This window comes from Centruroides vittatus, unplaced genomic scaffold, assembly GCF_030686945.1.
Source record: "Centruroides vittatus isolate TY-2023 unplaced genomic scaffold, ASM3068694v2 scaffold_861, whole genome shotgun sequence".
Taxonomy (NCBI): domain Eukaryota; kingdom Metazoa; phylum Arthropoda; class Arachnida; order Scorpiones; family Buthidae; genus Centruroides; species Centruroides vittatus.
The window spans coordinates 9,908,261-9,932,782 of NW_027122718.1; the positions used below are offsets into that span (position 1 = coordinate 9,908,261).

Sequence of the window (24,522 nt, forward strand, 5' to 3'; positions counted from 1 at the left end):
ACATAAATAATTTAGTTAGTTAACATTTTAGTATTTGTTAAATTTAATATTACAAAAATGTAATTTACCTCTTCGGTTGAATTATTACTGAACTGAGAAGCATCTGAATCTGGAAGATCTTTTGGATCACCTTCATCCGAAGCATAAGAACTTAAAGGTCCATATAAAGTTTGTGGGCTTAAGTTAGATTCACTTGCTTTTCTAATCAGACCATTTTCAAAATTTTCATATGAAATAAGAGAGTGCTATAATATAGGAAAAAAAAACTTTAATAAATATATCACTGTCAATAACAGTTTGACATTATTATGTATATTTAATTAATAATATTTGAATAATTTAAACTTACACAAGGGGGTGAATCTAAACCAGGTGGAAGCTGCACTTTAATTTCTTTTATTCGATCAACTTTCTTTTTCATCCTACAAAATTTTAGGTAAGCATTTTATTAAATTAAATTATATAAATATTTGAATAATAGTAAAGTTATATATCTTAAAATTGTAAAGTATTTTAAAATGATAATTATTGTAAATATGTTACATAAAAAAAAAACATTTTGTAGAATTACTTGAAAAATTATATAATTATTATTATATTAAGTTCTTTCCCTTTTTCACAAGGATTAAGTGATAAGTTAACACTTAGTTCAGGGAAAGATTCAAGTTGTTTTTCATAGCACTTAAATTTAACACTTTTTTCAAATAATAATCATAATGATTTTGTTAAAATAATAATAATAATTATTTTTAACACATTTATGAAAAAATACATAAAACACCAGACATAAAACAATAAAAATGACTAAATTTTTCACTTCCTTCTAATCTATGACTATTTAATTATTACAAAGTCAAATAATAATTGTCTTCCTATGCATTTGAATGATCAGATTTGGATATTTTGCTAATGACTTAAATTGATATCATCTTGAAATTAAATATATAAAATCACTCATTATGGAGTAACTAAAAAGTGAAATGAAATTCTTATTTGGAAGCAAAAAAGCAAACAATTTAAAAATTCAGTTACAAGAACAAAAACAATGAAAGTAATATGAAAAAATAAAATTAAAACTGAAACCAAACGAATTAAAATAATACAGGTAACCAATATGGTGCAAACTTTTCCAAATTTTGAAATTTTATTATATACATATCTGTCTACTAATTTCAAATGCCAGTGGAAAAAATAAACCTAATTTAGGGGGGGAAGAAAAAAGAATTCCTGCATTATTGAATCAAACTTTTGAGTTCTCTAAATTCAGGAACTAATTGACATGCTTAAAATTTTCTAAGAAACCAAGAAAACAATTATTTATTGTGATGTCACAATGCCAGACTACAATTTTAATTTATTTAATTTAAAATACATGCTATCCACCTCAAATTAGTAGTGGCTTGCCCCTGTACATCATTATTTTCTTTTAACAACAGAGTCGTGTTGGTTATCTATCTAACTCCTTTCAGGGGAGATTTTCGAATTGAAATAACATGACTTCCGATACAAATCGGAAGTTCATATATAGTGAATTGGAGCCGCCTGCCCCTAAAATTTCCATTCTGGTCTCATCTTTCATCTATCTCACTCGGTTCTTGAGATTAAGGAAACAGAGAAGGCAGACAGATGACAGTGGGATTTATAGGTCTACATTTTTTTTCAAATTGCAGCCCAATTTTCATATTTAAGTGATAACTCATTTAATAATAAAGAATAAAAATAAAATTTAAATAAATAATAGTTAAAATTTTTTCATTGAATTTATATTTCAGTAAACCACTTAAAAAATATATAGAAATTTTGTTAAAACACAAAATAACATTAAAACATGTTTTGGCCCTTAAATATGTATAAATATAATCTATCCTTAATCCATCAGGGAGCTGATCATCTATAAATTTTCTAGGATTTGATATACAGGTGTTCCCCTACTTATGAACTTTATAGTCAAACTGTTTGCAAGTCTGAGTTTCAGACCCCTGTTTAGACTCAAATGCAGCAAAGGGCCAGTGAAATAGATGTACAGGGTGTCCACAAAGTATCTTCACAACTTACCTTATCAATTACATTAAGATGCTTTTGCAATAAATTTTTTAATCAGACTTGTTCTATTGTACTCAGTGGTTTTTGAAGTTTTTCTACCTCATTTAACACATCTCTATATGAGCACCATTAGTTGCACAAAGCACAAAGACTGTACGTGACTTCTTGCCATGTTCACTGTTTTAAATTTTTTAAAGAAATTTTGCCCCACCGCATTAAAAAAGTCACGAACACACAGTCCCCAAACATTTCCAGACCGTTGGATTGGAATGGATGGACCAATTCCATGGCCACCACATTCAGCAGATAGCCCAATAGAAAGAAATCCAGAGGAGTGATATGTTAAAGATATCACATATCAAACAAAGATACAGGACATTAGTGAATTAAAACAAAAGATACCAGATGCAATAGCAACCATCGATGAGGCTATGCTACAGCAAACATGATGAGAAGTCGAATACTGTCTTGATGTACTTCGTGCAACTAATGGTTCACATATAAATGAGGTAGAAAATTCTGAGAACCTAAACTGTTCATAAGTTGGAGCACTCTGAAAGATCTGTTACACACACATTTGAATCCAGATCTAATATCTTAGTAGCCTTAGCTATCTAATTTTTATGTTAGTTAGTTCAAAAAATTCTGCTTTTTAATACCATATTTACTCGAATATAAGATGACCTTGCATATAGGACAAGGTGCAAGTTTAAACAAAATAAAATTAGAATTGTATTAAGAAATCTAATTTCCTTTATTTCGATCTTTAATCACAAGTAAAACATCAAATGAACGTAAATGCACACATTGTCCTGCAAAAATTACTAACATTTTAAACTTTATGGAAAAATCTTGTAAAATCAACAACATAATTTGTTCATGTAAAGCTGGACAATTGAGAACATTTTTTTTTTTTTTTTTTTTTTTTTGCCAATTCTTAAGTCAAATCTACTCTCTGTTGATTACACTTATGAATTTCTCCAAATTCTGATTTCCAAATAATACTGTTTTCATGTGGGAATGGATTAAAAGCTTATATCGGGCTCCAGTGTGATTTTGGAATTTCAATCTGGAATTCAATTCAAAAGCTTTGCTTTTCCTATTGCTATTCATCTTTACTCTCGACAACATACAAGAATGATAAAAACGAATATTTTATCTGAGTCGTTTGAAAATACAAGAAGGTGAGCATCCAGTAAAAAAATGCAAAGAATCTTTTGCTCACACATACAGGACGACCTAGGAATTTGAAGCTGTGATAAACGAATATAAACCTCATCTTATATGAGAGTAAATATGGTCATTTCTTTTAAAATATTAAATTACCATGACTAGTGATTTTACACAATTATTTCAATAAGATTTTTGTGTAAAATCTTGCCAGAAATTCTTTCATATCAAAAGAAATCTTGTTTTATTATTAAATGTAATGTGAGTTGTTATAAAATATCTATGAACCAATCAATTTAGCAATATGATCCAAAGAGAATGAATAAAGCACATATATATATATTATATTTTTTTTAGTAGAAATTGAATGATACTATATTTATGCATGTATTTTTCATACCTATTTTCAAGAAATTTTTTGGGGAAAACAAAATATTAGAGTATTTTTCATGTAGAAAATGCAAGACTTCTCATACTGAACTGTTTAGTGTAGGAGATAAAAATTCTTGTTGGCTGATTCGTCCTATGGTATATAGGTGCTTTGTTTACCCTCATTTCCTTGTATAGGCTTAATGTTCAGTATCTTTGTATTTCATGGAGGCTATGAGGGTGAAGAATAAGGGCAGTTGTTAATTGTGATGCTTTATAGTACTTTACTTGGTATGACACTAAGGAACCTACTAAAGTTAACTGCAACTTTGTGAGATGATAAGAGAAAATAACAGCTACTGCATGGTATAAAGTAACCTGCTTTGCAGAACTGAACAGAAATTGAGAGACAGAATAAAAATACAATGTCAGCAAAGCACTTGTTTGCTTGGAGATTCTTTTTGTTTACACTAGTAGCAATGTGAGGGCATTTCGTGGCCCCAAGACTGGAAAGTATCCCCAACTTGAGAAAGAACTGTTACGGTATGTTGAAAAAATGCACAATGATGGGCTGTACCGTAACACGTGATATGTTGCAATCATGGGTTTTTAATATTACTCAGACAAAATATTTCTTCCCTCAAGTTTAAGGCTAATTGAGGATAGGTCAGCAGATTTATGAAGAGGAAAAAAATCTCTAAGTAGAAGAATAACATTGTGCCAAAGAGTGCTTTGACATTTTACAAACCAGATTATTATACAGGAAGAGGAAGAACAAAATCTATGAACAGAGACAATCGTATTTGCTCTCCAAAATAGGGAATGCAGATCAGAAACACAACCATGGAAAAAGAAATGTCTTGATCTCTGTGCACAGATCAGTCAATACTGTGCATATTTGCTTCTCACAAAGATTCACAATAATGTTAGCCATGACTGCCACCGTGTGATTTTCAAAAGACCTTGTCTAAAGGCTTTAAGGGTGAATCCAGTATTCAAGTCTAAGTGCAAGAAAAGGGATGGATGGATAAAAATTTAATGAAAGGTTGAGTGCAAAGAGTGTGGTGCCCTATGTTGCCAAAAGTCACTTTTTATTCTGGATAGTTTCTGAAGCCATCTAATTGAAGAAAATACTACAAGATGGGCAAACGGATATGACTGTGATTTCTGGTGGCTTAACTTCAGAGTTGCATCTATTTAACGTATCAATTAAAAATTTTCTGAAAAGGTTTATAAGATCTTTACTCAGAGTGGATGGCTGGAGGCAATCGCAACATAATGGTAAAATTCAATGGCTGAGTTTGAAAAGGATGTGCGAATGGATCTTGGAGGCTTGAAAATTAATTTCACTGACAATAATTGAGGAGAGTTTTAAGAAAAAACAGATTTCCAATTCTATGATGGTTTTGAAGATGACAGGATGCTGAAAGTGTTGTTGACAATGAATCTGCAGCACAGAACAGCAGGAACAATGCATAAGACCCAAGAAAACTAAGGTATGTGGTAATTCATTTATATTTTGATTCAATATAATGAATAGCAGAATTATTTTAAAAACGTTAACGGAAATCATAAAATGAGATAAGTTAATGCAGTCATTAAAAATAAAAATTAAATTAAATTAACAGTGTACATATTTATCAAAAATGGCTGCATACTGTTGGATGTGAGAGTTCAAAATATTTGGAATATGTATCTGATCCAAAAAACTGATATAAGAATTACTATAATATATTGTAATTACATATACCTTTTATTCCATTGTAATCTATTTGCAACATATGAGTCAACAGATATACTGGTCTTTCAGTTACCAATAGCTGTAATACTATGAAAGTAGTGTAATAAATATTTCTGCCACTTTGAGGACTGTAATTGCTTTGCAGTGTAAGTTTGGCTTGAGCATAATCAGCTGTAAACATTTGAAATTCTTTTAATACATGAAATTTTCTTCTTTTTAACACAGATATTGCTTTTGTCCTTTTTAAAGGACTACTTATACTGTTTGGGAATTGTTGTTAGAATTCCCAAAAATAGTTCTTTGTTTACAATTTGTGTTTATTTTAAAATATCTCTTCTTATCCTTAACTTTTGACTCTCTGATTCAGGAAAAATAGGGGTTGATACATTTTCATAATTAAAATGTTTAATCTATCCTATCATAACACGCTCTAGGATGGCTTTGGAGTTTATCAAGGTGATTTCCATATATTTTTTTTGTTTATTAATATTAGGTAAATTTTTGTAGTTTGCATTGAGAAAAGAGCTATGATATATGTTATTCACGAGACAGAGAGAGATTAAAGTTGAGCCAGAACAAGTTAGAGGAAATTTGTAACTCACCTTGATGTCTTTTTCCTTTAATAGCTCGTACCTGAAATCCAAGAACTAAATCTTTACCGACTTTTAATCCCCCCTCTCTAAGTGTAAAAGTGGAAATTCCAACTATTTAGACTCATATTTACAGGCAGATGAGTTAGATGTTGACAAACTGAATTCTTGCCATCCTACATTTACCTATTCTAACAGTATTATTAGATATTGACAGTGATAGCGATGATATGGAGTCTAAAATACTAGTAACATGTCTTTCTTTTAGTAATTTGATTATATAGGCCTATATAATCAAAGGACAGGTGTCAGTAGGCCATCAATAAATCTTCATTCAAATTCTACTTTTGATGGTAATTTATAAGATATTCTGCACTAAAATATATAGAGCCAATGTGAGTGTTGTAAGAAATGTAATTTCTCATGTCAAAAATACAAAACTATTTCATCCCAAATACTATTTTTCACTGTACTGAATCAAGTAAAATTGTATAGCCTACTTTGCATAGTGTTAATAAATTATTTTAAAAAGTAGTTTAACTTAGCCATAGAAATTTAATCCAAATAAAGACAATTTAAATGTATCAGAGGATATGTAATAAAATAAAACAAAAATGCAAATTTATTTACTTAAGCTATGGTTTTCCTATTTATTAAACAGACATATTGCTACATAATGTTCTGTATATAATATAACAGTTTTAAACAGATCTCTAGTTTCGATTTAATTTATCCTCATCATCATATATTTGGTTTTTAGAAAAATTGAATACTTTTTCTTTTTTTATGCATATTATTTGTAATTACATTTTTTAACTTTTATATTTTTCTTGACAGAATAGTAGAAAAAAAAATTATAGAATGACTTGAAAACAGAAAACTGTCTACCAACCAAATGATTTGCAATAGGAAGGTAGTTTTATTCAACTCAAGCACCAGCTATCGGCTATCCAATATATTCTAAAGTAGGGTTAATGTAGCTGAGAGACCAGTATATCTATCGACTCTTCTATAATTTGATTTTTTAATATAAGCAAAATTTACACATAATGTAAATTTTAAGTCTTTTCTATTATGTGTAAATTTTGTGGGTTTTTTACAGAAAATATTTTTATTTTGATTCAAATTTTATATTAATTAAAAAGACATGTTTGCATTAATTTTGTATTTTTTTCTTTTTTCAAGAAACATCATATTTTTTGTGTATTTTAACTTTTTGCCAAATGAATCAGTTTGTGTGTTTAGACAAAACTATCAGCTAAAAAACTAATGAACAAAAATATTTCATTTATATTATTTTCTGAAATCAAATAATATCTATAGATCATATTTTTTAACAAAATAACTCAAAAAATTAGTAAACTTGATTTAAAATTTTAGTTTATAAAATTCTTTCCCTTCAATCAATACATGATAATTCAATTAATAAATATATAATCTTTAATACAAAAAAGTGTTTTGAAGTTTTGAATAATAAAATGTTTGCCATTATTCAAACTGAGATGATAATTTTATTCTAAACCAGTAATTCAATGTAATATGACATAATAAATAATATCAATTATCTTTACCTTCTGAAGCTATTAAAAATTAATTGAAAATAAACTTACCATCTAGCAAATCCATAAAGTAGAACTAACAAAGCACCTAAGCCAAGTGTTCCACCAACAATTATGCCAAAAAGCACATACCAAGTAAAACCTTAAAAAAAATTATTATATTAGTTCTTTCTGTTCTAAATAATAATAAGCTTTTCAGAAATGTTACAAAGCTATGAGTTGATTCTTCAATCTAATTTAAACAAATAAATTAAAAGTAACTTTTTAGACTAAGAAACAATTGTTTATAGAATATTGGCATAATTTCATATTGCAAAAGCACATTTGTAAAGGTTTTATAAACAAAGCTAATTAACACACGGTAAATTTATGTTCATAAATTTTATTTTTATTGGCACTTCGAGCAGTAATTTAAATTAGAAACTATGTTTCAAGTTAAATTCATATTACTAATGGAAATCTATTACATAAAATTTGAATGTTAGAAATTTAAATATGCAATACTAGTAAATGAATTCGGATAATTGTTAACTTGTTAAATGTGTTTTATTTTAATAATAATTATTCAATGGAAAATGTGCTTTCTAAATTCTTGACTTAAACAATTGATTCTTTAAAAAACTTCAGATTTAAGTTATATTTATTAACTATTATGTCTAAAGTTCTTACATAATAAAAATTTTAAAAAATTTATTACCATCACTAACATAGCAGAGTTTTGTCTGAGTTGGAGCACTCATATTTCCATAGAGAACATTTCCATTTTTTACATTTGCAGCCTGAATGGAGAACGAATACAGTACATCTTTATTACGATATGGACAATCAACATTCATGTTGTAATGAGTGTAATTGTAGATGGTAAGAGTCTGATTTTGCAGTTCGTCATTCTCTTCCCATTGTATGTTTAAACTATAAAAATCTATTGGACCATTAGTATGTTGTGGAGCTGTCCAAGACAACTTAACAAAAGTACCATTATACACTGCAGGAATTGGTGGTTCCATGATACCAGGAACTAGAAAGTAAATGTATTAATTATTTAAAATAAATTTTATAAGTTAATAATATATTTGCATGCTATTTAACTGTATAGTTAAAATTATTAATAAACAAGAAACATGCAAAGTATTATTCTAGTACAATATCTTTACTTTATTAAAACAACCTTAATGATACAGTAAGTGAATTCTATTATAATTCATCAGTATAAGCACAAAAATTAATTTGTATCATTTTGTGCTTATACAGAAAAATTAACCAACTTATAAAGTTAATTGGAGTAAATAACTAAACCTACAATTAGTGGAAATTCTGGACTTTAAAAAACACACTAAAATAAATAAATGTTTAAAATAATAATAATGATTTAAATTGTAGCATTTGCTTCAATTATATGCTGGATGAATTACTATTAATAATTACTATAAAACTTGCATAATTAATTATTATTGTTTATTGTATAATGATTGCGTGTTGTTAGCCACACATTGAGGCTGACAGCATGAGAAGACACCTTAAAATGTCTATCTGAAAACAATTAGATACACATATTTCATTTCTTGACACTTAGAGTGCTTTTCAAAATGTCATTAAGCGATTCGAATGTTCTAACCAATTGTATTTAAAATTAAAAATAAATAATTCAGTAATTGATCTATTTTACTATATTTAAAATTTAAGTGGAGTATTTATTCTTGAAAATATTTTCATTATAGAAAACATGCAGCTAAAAATTAAAATCTTATAGATTCATAGTAAAAAGTACTTTTCCTATAATTGTTTAGTGATAAATAATTTTGATAATTATTGCAAATTAAAATACTATGTTTATAATGTAAAAAAAATTTAAGTCACCAAAAATCATAACACAACTCCTCACCTCATAACTGTCTAAAAAAGGTTTGAGAATATGGAGGAAAAAAACAAATTCTAGTGCAAGATGGGCCATGAATTCATAAACATTAAGTCAAATAAAATTTAAGTTTTTTTTATATATAATTTTTATTTGTTTTTTATTTACAGGAATTTACTTTTTAAAAATATCATAATCTAAATCAATGATTCTCAAAGTGGGGGTTGCTGAAAAATTGATGCCAGATCAATTTTTTTTTTTTTTCAAATATTTTATAAATTTACTATGAATTCATGTTTAGAAATAATAAAAATAAAAAATATATAAAATAACTTTTACTTAAATAAATTGCGCACATATTTTAATACGAGCCTAATATTCATAAATTTGTGCGCTATTGGGGAATCCCCTCCAAGTTCCACTCTCAGCCTAAACTATGATAGAACAACATTGTCATTTGGAATGGTGTTAGCAGCAGCGTTGCATCTGTAGGCAAGTCGAGTTAGAAATACAATAGAGCGTCGATTATCCGAAAACTGATCAACCGAAAGCTTTTCAGTCAGCCAAATATTGCAGTGCCACAGCACTAGCGGAAATTTAAATTTGCCATGTCTTAGGCTACTCCAATATTACTTTAGTTGGTATGCGTTTTTAGCTGGCAGCACTGGAGCGACCATGAGAGGGGTACTTAACCCCCTCCCTCCGGGATGTTTTCCTACACATAGTCATTCTTCGGGGGTACTTTGAAATTTTTAAGTGCAAAATGGGGTCGCAGACCAAAAAGTTTGAGAAACACTGATCTAAATGACCACCATCTCTATTTTGGCATTCTTTTAAGCAAGTACAGAAATTTTTGAAGACTCGTCGGCAAAGGGGCCATGAGATAGCAGCCATCTCTTCTCTAATTTTTGATTTCAATTGAAGCAGTCTTTGGCTTATTAGTGTAGACACGACTCTTCAAATAACCTCACAAAAAGAAATCTGCTGGGGACAAATCGAGACTCCTGTGTGGCCACGGAATGTTGCCTCTCCTGAAAATCAGCTTTTCCAGAAACATCTCTAACTACCGGTAGGGATTTGTTAATGTGTGACAAGTGGCTCCATCTTGTTGGAACCATGTGTTCTGATTGTAGCCAGCAAATCCTAACTACGGTAGGGATTTGTTAGATGTGTGACAAGTGGCTCCATCTTGTTGGAACCATGTGTTCTGATTGTAGCCAGCAAATCCAGCAGCTGTGGTGCCAGGAACTCCCATAACATTTTCACATACTCAGTAGAGTTAACAGTGACCATATGGCTGCGAGAAACTTCAAAAAAAAAAAAAAAAGCCAATGATCCCTTTTGTTGAAATTGATGCCCATACAGTTACCTTAGGTAAATGAAGGGCCTTTCATGTTTAACAAACAGAATTGCAGGTATTGGAGAAATGAAAATCCTAAAGGTAATGAGCCTCATCAGAAAACAAGATGATGTCAAAATTACTGAAATGATCCAATATTGCTTTGGCATACGACCTGTGTAAATTTAAATCATTAGGCTTTAGTTCCTGCACGGATATAACTTCAAATCAGATTTCAAAATACAGCATAAAGATGTGCAGGATATTCCTAATTCAGCTGAATGTCTGCGCGTCGATAAATGTGGATCATGTCAAACTGAAGTGGCAACTTTCTGCATGTTCTCTTCACTCCGAGAAGTCTGTAGGCTGCCGGTTTGCTTTACATTTAGTGTTGATCCCAACTTTTACCCATTTTTTTTCATTAAAGCAACACTCGGACGCTGATTCAAGTCCGTTGTGACTAAATTTCCCAGAAATGAGCTAGCAGTAAGACCGCTCCCCGCGCCCCTACTGCTTGTGTTTGCGTGGGAAGTTCAATTTAAATGCTTACGAATTCTTGGCCCACCCTGAATGATTATAAAATTGTTAATATTAACAATTACTTTGCAATTGCATAAGCTATTCTTATACAAATTAAAAAGTTAAAATTTTTATAATTATAGTTGATTATATTGTAACTTCTCTATTAAAGAAATCAATACAGCTTTTCTAAAACTCATCTTCAGAATTGTTTTTAAAGTACTTTTAGGAATAATTCCCCCCCCCCAGAAGTAGAAACTTGAGGGTAAAGGCTGCATTGTTTTTGTTCTTATTAATTAAATCAAATAAAAACTAAATAACTGTGTGCTATCCAATGAATCAACAATTCTTAAACAGAACTCATGCATTTCATAGATGTCTATTCTGATTTTATATTAATTCCCCTGTAAAACAAATGATTATATACTATTTAATTAATGTTTACAATAAAACAGAAGATTCTTTTCATTTTGACAATATAAAATTGTCAATATTTACCATATTTACTTCAATATAAGATGCACTTTTTTCACTTCAGGTTTTAGTATCTCTGAAAACAGGATATAAGTCATAATTAGCAACTTCTAGATGCAATGGAATTAGTGACATTGCACACTTCAATGATTTTACTAGACTAACAAATATTTAAGAGATCAACTCAGCTCAATCTTGTTAGTCTATTACAGTAATGGCATAAGACCTTGAACAAAAATCCAAGTAATTGTGCCATTACTGTTCTGCAGCACTCTTTCAATAAATGTCACATTTCCAACGATTTAAACAGTACTGAGGATGATTGCGTGTGGGAAGTTGCAAGCATTAAATAAAGTGTTGATTCACAGGAGCCTAACACAAAGTAAAGAGGTTTCCCAACTTCAATATCACAGAAGACAGTGATATACCTAACTAACTTAAATATGTTCAGTGTTTATTACACAGTAATCTTCAGTTGCCTATTTTTAACAAAAAAAAATTTATGGGTGTGTAGAAATTATGGAGTGTCTTAGATTTGAGTAAATATGATTAACAATTCTTTCCACGTAATTAATATGCTATATACCTATTTATAAGTTTTTTTTAAAATCCTTAATAGCAATTTCAAAAAATATTTTAGAAATTTTATACTTACCACCAATATCTGTCATTACATAAACAACTTTTGAAGGAGAACATTCGTGTTCAACACAGGCTTTAACTTCCATTGTATAATTTGTATAAGGAACAAGTTTATCAATAACTGCAGAAAATCTGTGCTTATGAAACCGAAATGATTTTTGTTTTGAGCTTCCATCCTCTGATGTGATAAGAATATCGTAACTAGTGATTATACCATTCCTGATATTAGGTGGATAAAAACTTAATTCTACAGAAGTATCAGTTATGTTTGTTGTTGTCACATTCTGAGGAGAATCCCAAGGAGCTGAAATTAAATAATTTAAAAATTTCAATTTTTTTTTAACAAAAATGAACAAATAGTAATATAATTTATCTTACCTCCGGCTTTAGTTCTCTCAGTTTTATAATCACTCTGACTACTTTCACGTTCACCAATCATTGCTGTTATGACAATGCTATAGTCTGTATAGGGCTTTAATCCAGTAACAATATAACTATTTGTTTGAGTGTTGTTAAAAAGAATTCTTTTAGCTAATTCTATTCAAAAAACAAAGTAATAAAATATGAGAAAATCTAAACATACAAATATGACAAAGTTTTCAATATTAAAAATTATAAAAAGGGATAAATAAATCTGTTTAAAAGTGATTTATACTAATATAAATTATTTTTTATAATACAATACATATTAATTAGTATTTAATGCAAATGTTTAAATCTTAGTTTTTTTTTATTTTTTCATAATTTAAAATCAAAAGCAGAAACAACAATAAATAAATAAATAATAATAATGTAACAATATAGCAATTTATATATAGTTAATTTCATTTAACTATATTTTGGGTAATGGCATTTCTGTATAAATACATAAATATGTTGTTTTAAATTCCCAAGGTTAATTTTTATTAAATAAATATTTTATTTTACTTAGTTCTTCTAACACACGAAAGAACTGAATTCGTATAATCTGCAGTAACTTTTGAATATTCCTTAATATTCCATATTAAAAAATTTAGCATTTACAAATAAATTTTATTATATACTTTTCATTGGTAAATATTCAAAAAATAATTCAGGCTTGGTTGATTATATATTTATCTTGTGATAAAGACAAATTTATTGGGCCAGAACATACTTTTTGTTACTAAGAGTACAATAAAAATTTTAAAAACCACCGAAGGGTGCATAGTTTGTGAATTTTTTTTCAAAACTTAATTTTATGTATATTTATACATGTAATAGATAAAACAAAATAATTATAAGTATGTACATAAAATAACATAGTAATTTTATTTTATTTGATTTTGTTATATATTTGCACTTGGTGACTATAGTTTTAGAGGGTGCAGTTGCCAACCCAACATATTGTTATTAAAATTTTATTTTAGTTCATTATCAATTAAAAATTTGACAATTTAATTAGAACATGACTTAATTTACAATGCACTCTTGCTAATCTGACACTACTTAATCTGCTTAATTCAATTCTACTCATATTTTTACTTTCCCAGCTCTGTTATATGTAACAGAGGAAAAGTATGGCAACTGATAAATAAATAAAAAACTCCCCAGATTTCAAGGTCCAAAAATGTAAAAATGTTGAGAAATGCAAAAAAATTTGGGGGTTTTTTCTGTATGTGTAGGTGAGAACAATTTTGTTCACCCTCTTTAGAGCTTAATAACTCCTGTGCTTTTTTTTCAACAACTGAAATTTTTCAGGGAGGTTTGAAGTATTAGGGGATTGATGCTATTAAATTTTAGTGGTTAAAGATCAACAAAATTGGGAGATAAAGGGGGGTTGTGTGTCATATCTCAAGTAGGGTTAGACTTAATGATAATTTTACTCATTATTAACATTTACACTTTTTATAAAACATCATAACAGATAACATATACACAGTTGTATATGGTGCTGTCAGGAAAATTAAGCAACTTGTTGCTGGATTTTTATTACTATTTTTATCAAGTAAGTAATAAATTTTATATGATTTTGAATTATGCTTAATTATAGCAAATTAATGAGTAAAATAGACAGTACTACATATCAAATAGAGCAGTGGGAATTTCTTACAAAACATAAATTTGTTACTATTGAATATTTATCTACTTTTACAATAAAATTTATAAAAGCAATGAAAACTATTTATTGGATAGATGGAAAAACTTTTAACAGATTTATGACCAGAAAGCACTAGGCAAATGAGTTTATTTTTTCTTAATATATTTGTCAACTTTAACAGTCCTATTAATAATTAATGTCTAAGTTGACATATATATTAAGAATCGAAATAAGGACAATAAGGCAATAATAATTATAAGTATATTTTTTGTTTGATTGCTCCATTAAAGCAGTTTTTCCTTAATTTCTTATACATGGTGAGTTATTTTTATTTATTGCAATTCTATTAGAAACTTATGATTTCTTTTTGATTTTGTCTGAAACATTTAGCAGCAAAAGTTTTTTAAAAACATGAGAATTTTGTAAGTTTAATATATGCCATACATTTTAACAGATACTGTATATGGTTAATATAATTTAAACATTTTAAAATACTTTAGTATAAAAGTGCTACTATAAATACATGTATAGTGTTTCTTTATATATAACCCTACTAATCCCATATAATAAATAGCAAAGATTAGCATAATTGCACTGTATTATTAACTCCAAAATTAATCATTAATAAACAAAGTACAACAAAATTTTAAGTAAAGATATTTACCTTTATGTGTGGAATTATAATCCACATAACAATAAATACAATATTTTTCAATTATGTGCTTCTGAGCATTGCAATCCAAATACCATATAACTTTTAAACTTGTTGAATTTATTGACTGGACATTCACTTTCTCAATTTTATTTAAAACTGAAAAAAATTATATCTAATTATTTTTTCAATTTGCATTGACACTTCAATATTATAAGAAATATCTTATAACGAACATAAGATATTATGTTAGTCATTTTTTTTATTTTTATTTTAATTTTACACACACAACTTTATCTCTTTTAGGATGATTCATTTAGGACTGAACACTTACATGTTGCTAAGTAATCATGATATATATTGAAGTAATAAAAAATATACCACTGTTAATTGCTACATCATGAAATAAAGAATCATTCTTCTCATGTTTCACTTTATACTAAAATATTCCATGTAATAAGTGTGTCAGTCCCAAGTGAATCACAGCCTGTGTAACTATTATGCCAGTTTAAAGTAACTGATTTTTTTTGTTACTAATAATTTACTATATTATAGTAAATTTCCTTATGAAAAAATTCATAAAGATAAACTCCAAAATAAAAATGCATACCATTACAATAGTCTTAACTAAAAAGTTCAACTTTAGGTCATCAAATTTATCAAAAATACAACATAGCATTTTTTGAGATATTTAATCCAAAATGTATAAAAAGGATTAATGATGCACTCTAACTTGCCCATAAATAAAGATTTTTAAATTAAAATATTTGTTAAAGTGAAACGTTATTCAAACCTATTTTTCATTGAATACTCTGGAAAATTTTAATTGTATAATGAAGAAAGAAACACAGTTGCATGCAAACTTTTTAAACTGGTTCTAAAAACATTGTTTATCTGTGAATGTTATGAAAATTTTTGGAATTTAATCAATTCTTTTAAGATAACTTAGACAAAGTTAATAAATCTAGGCACATCATAATTTTGTTTATTAAATTTTTTTTCATGAAATCTTAGAATCATGCTCCTGTTTATCAATCAGTTACTGTTATTTTGGACTTAGTCATCATGGCTTGAAATAAAATAATTTATGTAGTGACTGGATGGCCGATTAAGTTAAGGCATCATCCTACCACTGTGGAAATCCGAGATCAAATTCAGGCAAATAACCCCCAGAAAATATTCAAGGGCTACTTGTCCCAGGTATGTCAAGCCCCCTCCCTCACCTGGTCACTCCATTGTCAGCCTGGTTTCTATTATATTTTTCTGTATAATTTAAGTTCTAAATTTTTAATATACTGAAACATTCCAGATAATGAAGAATTATATTAATAATAATTAAATTTTTCTTTTTTAAGTACAACATATAAAATTTAATTTTTTGTGTGTTAATAATATCTATGAAAATTATCAATTTAAATTATTTATTTATTTTTATAATAATTAGATAACCAAAATAAATTTTTAAAACTACTATTCCCCATTTAAAACATGTGCAAAATTAACATTTTGCTAAATATTCAAACTAAACTTTGCAGCTAATCTGGTAGCACAATTAAACACTTGCTCTTCATTACTGAAATAGCAGACTGAATTTTTTGGATGAGATCTTCGACTTGATAATTTACATATAATATTAAGACTAAAACTTGTGACATTGTGCAGGTTAAAGTAAAGTGCATATAACTGCTTTAAATTTAATTAAATTCCATAATATAACAATATTTATGACAAATATTGTTATATTATTACTAATCCAGAAAGTGTAGTTTTCTGATAATTTTGATGATTCTGATTAAAGCTGATGTTTATTGTATTTGTAAGATGAAAATACTTTGATATTACAAGAAGTTCAAAAATTTCTTTCATTTGAAACATAAATCTTCATATTTGTCTAAAAGTCATTACCTAAGGAAAAAGATTTACTAAATAGTGAATAATTTATATACTTATCTTAATTTATCTCTTGTGTTTTGAAATAAGAATTAATATATCAATACATTAAATTTAATAATATTACCTCCATTATGAGGTATAATGCATGGTGCCCATTCCATTCCTGAACTACTCAATCGTGAATTGGCAGAGATGGCAAACTGGTAATTAGTATCAATGTCAGATAAATTCAATCGAGCAAAAGTGGAATCCTTAGACACTACTTTCCACTGAAATGGTCCCATGCATGGGAATGGTCTTGATTTAACTGCTTCACACCAAAATATGGTATAGTTGTCTACTTCCAGATGTTCTGGCATAATCCATGCAATTTCATACATTCCTCTTCCATAATCTGTTACTTTAATATCTTTTGGTGATGGTAATACTAAAAGAATAAATTATTTAAAGATTTATTAAAATCTAAAATACTATTTTTATGTCATTAACTTAAATGACAGTGCAACAACAGTTAAACATTAAAAATCAAATAAACTGACTTACAATTTTCTTTTTTATTCACTGTAATTTTACTATATTCATCAGAGGTTCCTTTGGAATTAACAGTTCTTATTATAAATACATAATCTAACATATTGTTCATATTTGTGAATGTAACAGAAGAGCCTATTTCTTTTTTCCAAATACTATTTATTTCCTTTTTATATCTTTTAATAGGTATATGAGTTTCATAACAGTGAATGACATAATGAAAATTTTCTCCATTCCAGTCTTTTCGGGGAATTGGCTAAATGTATAAAGAAAGAAATGAATAACTAAGAAATATTCTTAAATTAATTACTAAAATTATAATATTTAAATTAATACATTATTAATCATTCAGCAAAATTTTAAAATTATTATTAATCAATATATAGTGTAGGATAGACAATTCATAGATATAAAATCTGTGTAGTTCAGTTTACATGCAAAATTATGTCTGTGGTGAAGATTTAATTATTATATGGAGAACAACTTTTTTTTTACTTTACTATTCAAGGAAATGTTGGACTGCATATTCTAACGATCTGTTGAATAATTACAGTAATAATGGCAAGAAAAAATTTTTTTAAAACAATCTTTACCACTTTGAAATTCTTAAGACTAAAATTTAATAAGATTATGTGATAAAAATTAACAATATTAACGTTTTAGAATAAACATTAAATAAGTTTTATTTTTTATTTTATTGTATTCTATTCTATTTGTATCTAGAAAGGATTTAAATAAGCTAAACCTTTTGTTTATTAAAGTAATCCTTTAAATTATACTAATTTCACATGATAATATAAAAATTTTTAAAATATTTATATTATAACTAGTAAACAGTATTACAGTGGTGCCTCATATAACGTCCTTAATCCGTTCCAGGTGCACGTCCGTTATACGAAATGCATTTTCCCCATAGAAATACATGTTAAAACATCTAATTCGTTCCGCAGCATAAAATAACCGTACTGTATCATTAAAAAAATGAACATGGGTGCGTTCTTTTATTCCTCCGCGTAACTCTGCGTGAGCGACATCCGTTTTAAAATTCCTGCGAAACGCGTTCCTAAATTCCGGTGGGAGTGTGCGCCGTCGAACGGCAAAAACAGCCGCTTGTAGCAGTAGTTTACGGTGGAAAGCAACATGGCGTCCTCCATGGCTCAGATAGTTTCGTTTCCGGGTCCATTATGTGGTTTTATGAATAAAAATTTAGAAATTGTGAAAGCGCGAGTTAGTGCACGCGGGGATGTAAGTGTCTTTACAAATTTTTTTTCGAGGCTATTTTGAATGCTCTTTCAACAAATAATCCATTTTATGGTTAAATTTTACAATTGGGACCCTTCTTTTGCCTTTAAAAGCTCATATTTTAGAATTATAGATTCCTCCATCACGATACTATCGATAGTGCAGGCGCCGCCATCTCTTTCTTTCTTTCACCGTCGTTCCTAAATGCCTACAAACAGCAGCGCACTCCTGTAGTAGCGGAGATGCAGAACAACCGCTTTTAAAGAATGCACCCATGGAGCAGTCACCAATTATGCCAGAAAGTCTGTTGTTCACAGCCAGTCCATTGCTCGAGTCACGTAACGGCCAAACAGAAAGTCCGTTGTTTGCAGCATCCGTTATACGAGGCACCACTGTATTACTTTTATTATTTTGATTTGCTTTTTGTATTTTAATAATTAAGGCAATTGGTATCTACCCAATTGCCTTATGACATTGAATACGTATTAAATTTTAAATAATTTTTTTTTTTTAAATTTTCAATTTCAAAATTTTTAATTGGAAATACAGTGGACCTCACATAACAAGCAAAACAAATTGTAAAAATTTGCTTTGCTTAACGAGCAATATTTTGCATAACGAGTGATGAGGAGAGGGGGAAGTCTCAAATTGTGCGCATGCGGAATGCTCCATCAGTCTGTGTTTAGCACTCCTTCCACTAGCATCTTAGTGTCGCTTGTGATCACATATTTTTCCAAACTTGTGTTCACACATATTACTTATAAACATCAACAACCATAGCCCATTATATAATAAACACGCCAAACGATATGCCAAATTCTTGGGTCATTAAATTTAATGACCAACTCCAAATTAAATTTTAGAAATGTCTGAATTAAAAATTAACTATTTATAATTATTAAATTTAGTACAAGATGGAAACATAACTGCCTACCTCTAGTCAAATTATTATTTCTAATATTTAATTATAGCATTTACATAACCCTAGAATTTGGCATATCGTTTGGAGTGTTTATCAAACATATTAGCTGTGATTTTTTTTTTGTTTTTGTTTCTGCAAATCGAATTCTCATTCCAGGATGGTTCATTCTATGCTAGAAGAAAAGATGATGATTATGATTCACGCTCCTTAACAATGTATATTGTACAATTTTTTTTGAATAAATGTTATACATAAAACATTTGAGCATTTTTTTGGCATGAAACGCATTATTGTATTTTACATTAATTTCTATGGGAAAAATTGTTTCGCTTAACGAGTATTTCGCATTATGAGTAAGACTCTGGAACGAATTATGCTTGTTAAGCGAGGTTTCACTGTATTAGCTTAAAGGTTTTATTAAAATGAGTAAAATTATGAGTTACTCTCATTACTATATTTGTTTTACTGATTTCAATAAAATGTTAAATTCCCCATATTATACTTTATAATTTTAAGGATGAGAATATTTGAAATTCTGAATTCAGTGAAATCATACTATAAAATTTAAAAAAAATATATTAAATGTTTGTCTTTTAAATTGTTTAAAACATCTTAATCTAAAAATTTTATTGCTTTCAAATCTATAATTGGCAATAATTATTTTACATCTGTATTAGCTATAATCTCTGGACAGATCTCTCTGTTGGTATAATGGTATAAGGTACAAACATAATTTACAAATTAAGTCTATAAAGCTGGCTTCAATTTAGTCCATTACAAGCAGGCTTGACTTCAACTGATTCAAGGTGGCTGAATTCAAGCTCAATATACCTAAAGGATTTTTCATGAGTAATTTAATTCAAAGTTTCAAGTTAGATTCTAATTTAAATCTCTTAGTGGCAAAAAGATATCTTTGCAATCTAACCAACTTTATACTGTATTTTCGCAGAATGACCGGCATGCTGATCTATCCAGGGAGACCATAAAATCAGATATTTCTGTATGGTAAAAACTAGCACGCCGGTTTAAATTAAGTTATAGATCTCTCTAGAGGGTACATAAAAAAAAAAGTTTTAGAATAAAAATGTTCTTGTTTTTATGTTATGCTGACAGTTTCACAGTTATATAACATCAAAAACTATGAAGAAATTAAACATATAATCATTTTGTTTTCTTTCTATGTAAAATACTCATGGGATGACAAGTGCTTTTTTAATGTTTATTTTATTGTAATTCAATTTAAGAATGCAAAAATAAGCATATTAAAAATTTCAGAAACTGGCAGTAAATTATCTCCACTTATACACTGATTAACATTGGCTTTGTATGAAATTTGAGAGGGAGGTGTTATTTAAGGTCAGAGTAGATGGTCAGTGCAGTCCACAATGACTAACTTCTAATACTAATACTAATAGTCAATAAGTCATTAATTGTTTAATTGCACTGTACAATAAAATAACAACATTATAATTTGACTGACTTGAAATCAGGAAGAGAGTTTTCTTTTAATGGGAAGAATGCTTTCTTTAGATGTAACAAAATTAGTTGTTAATTAATGTTAAATTAATTTTATTTTTTATTAAAACTGAGGGTGACTGGCATGCTGATCATTCTGTAAAAATATGGTATTTGCAACTTATATTGATTGTAAATATCTAGTTTTCCCAGGGGGGGAAAACCATGTATGAAGAACTCAAGAATTGGTGAGTTAAGTTATTGATACAGCTAAACTATGTTATTAAATAATGTAAATTTGTAATTAGAAATTAAGTCGGATGGTAGAATAAGGAAATAGTCAAATGAGTGTGAAATAAAAATAAAATAAAATGTTAGAAGTAATTAAAAAAGTGGTCAAGAACAAGTTAAAAACAGATGCATACAAGCAGGACAGGATTAAAAGGGAAAAAAATGGAAAGAATCATCAGTACTGTGTAATGTAAAACTTTTAATATTGTTCACACAAAATGTGAGAGAGTTAAAAAACTGAAGCAAAAAATTTTTTGGTAAAATATTTAGAATAAATATTGTAAATTATATTAATTACAAGTTTTTAAAATAGAAATATACTGTTCATGTACTAATGGATAACTGTCAACAGTGAACCATAGTCTGTAAATGTTATAATATTGTATTGTGTAAAACTGTGATAAGAAATCTAACTGAAGACATCTAAAATGCATTTCAGTGGTTTTTGCTGTGCTGTCAAAATTGAATGCTGTATATTATAGTGGCTAGTTTTACAATAAAATAATAGTCTCAAGTCTCTTTGCGTAATAACCCTTAAAATAACTGGAATATAACAGTATTTGAGAACTAATTAATAAGAAAGGGGATAGGAAGCTAGTCAATAGATATATTAAACCACAAATGCAACATGGATATTTTCAAATTAGTCATAAATACTTGATTTTAATTAAGTATTTTCAACCTCTGAATTATTAAGAAATGGAGATGCTGCCATTATTTTTACTTACTAATGGTAATTTATATACATAAATAACTAAATATGTATGTTATGAAAAACATAACATAATATAATAGACATCAGTTTAATCTGTAAAAGCCTGATATGCTTACATTATACAAAAAATAAAGCAACTTTCGATTTTTTTCTCCCCATTAAATGTTTATAAAAAGCTATTGTTTTCATTTACATCATCCTGAAGACGACTAGAAGAATATTTCTTCACAAATAGAACTCAAAATAAAAGAATGAAATTCAGAAAAGGTATAAAAATCATCATGACAAAAACAAGTTTTAAATTTTGATTTTTTCATAACTTTAACAAAATTATTTTTAAAATATGTCATATAAAAAAATCATTAGAGAATAAATAAAACCCAAAGTTCTTTTAGAAATTACTAATATATTAAAGGAACAAAAATCCTTATATTTATCTTATTTACTCTACAAAGAGTTTATTTAAAAAATTTTTAACATAACCTTACTTTCCAATGAATGGTAATATTTCTTCCACCTTGAGAATTTCTTACTTCAAAAAGTCCTTGAATAATTTCAGGTGCAACATAAGGAACTGAAATATATGAGTTATTAATATTTAATTGTAAAATAAATAAAAAAATTCATTAGAAATAAACACGATGACAATGTTCTGTTCAAGACCAACATTTCTCAAACTTTTTGCTCATGCAACCCAATATATTTGCAATGGTTCCACAACCCAAACTGGACCACTATATAACAAAATTAAAATTATGCATTATTAATAATAACTTGTGTGTGTGAAATGTAACATTGAGTACATTTCTATTAAGAGAGGTTCAAGCCAATTTTGATTTGTAACAAATAAAAACTGAAACTGAAGTAAGTTGTTATTGAAATTTAACTAGTAAAAATAATAATTGTTTTATTTACAGACTCCTGAGTAATTTCGAAAAACAGACTGAAAAATATTACAAGTTTTTTTTTTCTAAACTTAAGTACAATTTTAAAATGGGCTCATTTTCAGATTGTAAGATGATTTTGTCAATTTCATTTTGTATATACATGAAACAAGTGGATAAATAAATAATTTTTAAAGATTTTTGTGTCAAAATTATTTATAATTTATTGTTACATATGACAATAAACCTAAAAGTTTGAATAATCAAGGAAATATTTTCAAAACCATTACATAAAATATCTATTAAGCCATTTAAATTGCAAAGTAGTCATACTGATGATGTTCAAAAGAAAAATCAATTTTATGTACACACATTCTATAATCTTTATTTTACTACTACCGGTAAATGACAATAATAATAATAATTAGAAAAAAAGTTGTTTAAAAATTTTCAGTACGTAACAAATGCATCTATATTGTTCCTAGTTCTTAGATAATGTATCAGTATTTCAAGTATTTTTGTGAAAGGTGGTATCATTTCATGACCCATAGTTTGAGAAACACTGTTCAAGACTATCATTATGTTAATTTTTTATATAATTCTTATTAGTTTAGTTATGTGCAATATGATACAATAAATTTTGTATTCACTCTCCATATCTTAATGAGGATTGTGTAAACTCATATTTTATATCTTGATATATTTGTATCTACCATAAGGTACAAGTGCTACTGTTTGTTTTTTGAAAACATGTCTAATATACATTATATTCTCTCAACAAGTAATTTATTTTTACATATATATACCAAAGGTAAAATTTAGACACTGATTTTTTCTAGAAATGACCAGAAAAATGTTATAGAATGTTCATGGTCAATGTAGATTATAACCAAAGGCATTTCATCAGAAACTGACACATTAGCAATATCTGACACCATAAAACTTTTGAAAGAACATATTTGCATGCTGTTGCTCTAGCACTTCAAAACTGGCCATAATGCAATGAAGGCTCACATCTGCAGCAGCTGGTTAACCGTTGTTTATTCATAAATATTTTAACAAAGGGCCAATAGTGCAGAAGAAGGTGATTATCTGTGTTTGTCTGGAATCATCATGATAAAGCTGCTTCCAACTAACAACATTGAAGAAAGAATGCTACTGTAAACAACTAGATCATTTGAACACCAAGATCAAAAAACTTCATCCAAAAACTGATAAAGTTCAATATTGCTATGACAATGTGCCAATACATAGAACAAAGAAGCTTAAGTGAACTTAGAGAAGTTGGCCCTTATTTTCTGTTACAAGTCTGAGCTATAACATCTTTAAGATTGCCTTTTGCTAATAAAGAAACATTCTAAATATTTCAAATGTTCAAAAACAAGACTAAAGAAGCCTGCAGAAGCAAAAGAGAGCCTAGTCCACCACTGGTCCCACACAAGCTCTCAACAGGCAGGCAGGAAATGAATTTTGGTGCAATACAGCATAGTTGACATAGCACTTGCATCCCTGATCTACAATCTAGCAAAATATTTTAACAAATACAGTGGGTGATCGGTTAACGAACATAATCTGTT

General features: G+C 28.1%; 1 protein-coding gene across 1 annotated transcript in view; it reads right to left on the bottom strand.

Moving 5' to 3' along the window:
• LOC136990066 (uncharacterized) overlaps positions 1–24,522 on the bottom strand; it is a 69,452-nt gene that overhangs the window by 3,693 nt on the left and 41,237 nt on the right. Inside the window, exons 8-17 of the mRNA XM_067288411.1 lie at positions 22,550–22,635; positions 17,449–17,692; positions 17,030–17,332; positions 15,025–15,171; positions 12,680–12,838; positions 12,315–12,605; positions 8,170–8,490; positions 7,524–7,614; positions 350–422; positions 69–245 (exon numbers count right to left, since the gene is read on the bottom strand). Coding sequence (XP_067144512.1) covers positions 69–245; positions 350–422; positions 7,524–7,614; positions 8,170–8,490; positions 12,315–12,605; positions 12,680–12,838; positions 15,025–15,171; positions 17,030–17,332; positions 17,449–17,692; positions 22,550–22,635 — 1,892 coding nt within the window. The remainder of the gene's footprint in view (positions 1–68; positions 246–349; positions 423–7,523; positions 7,615–8,169; positions 8,491–12,314; positions 12,606–12,679; positions 12,839–15,024; positions 15,172–17,029; positions 17,333–17,448; positions 17,693–22,549; positions 22,636–24,522) is intronic.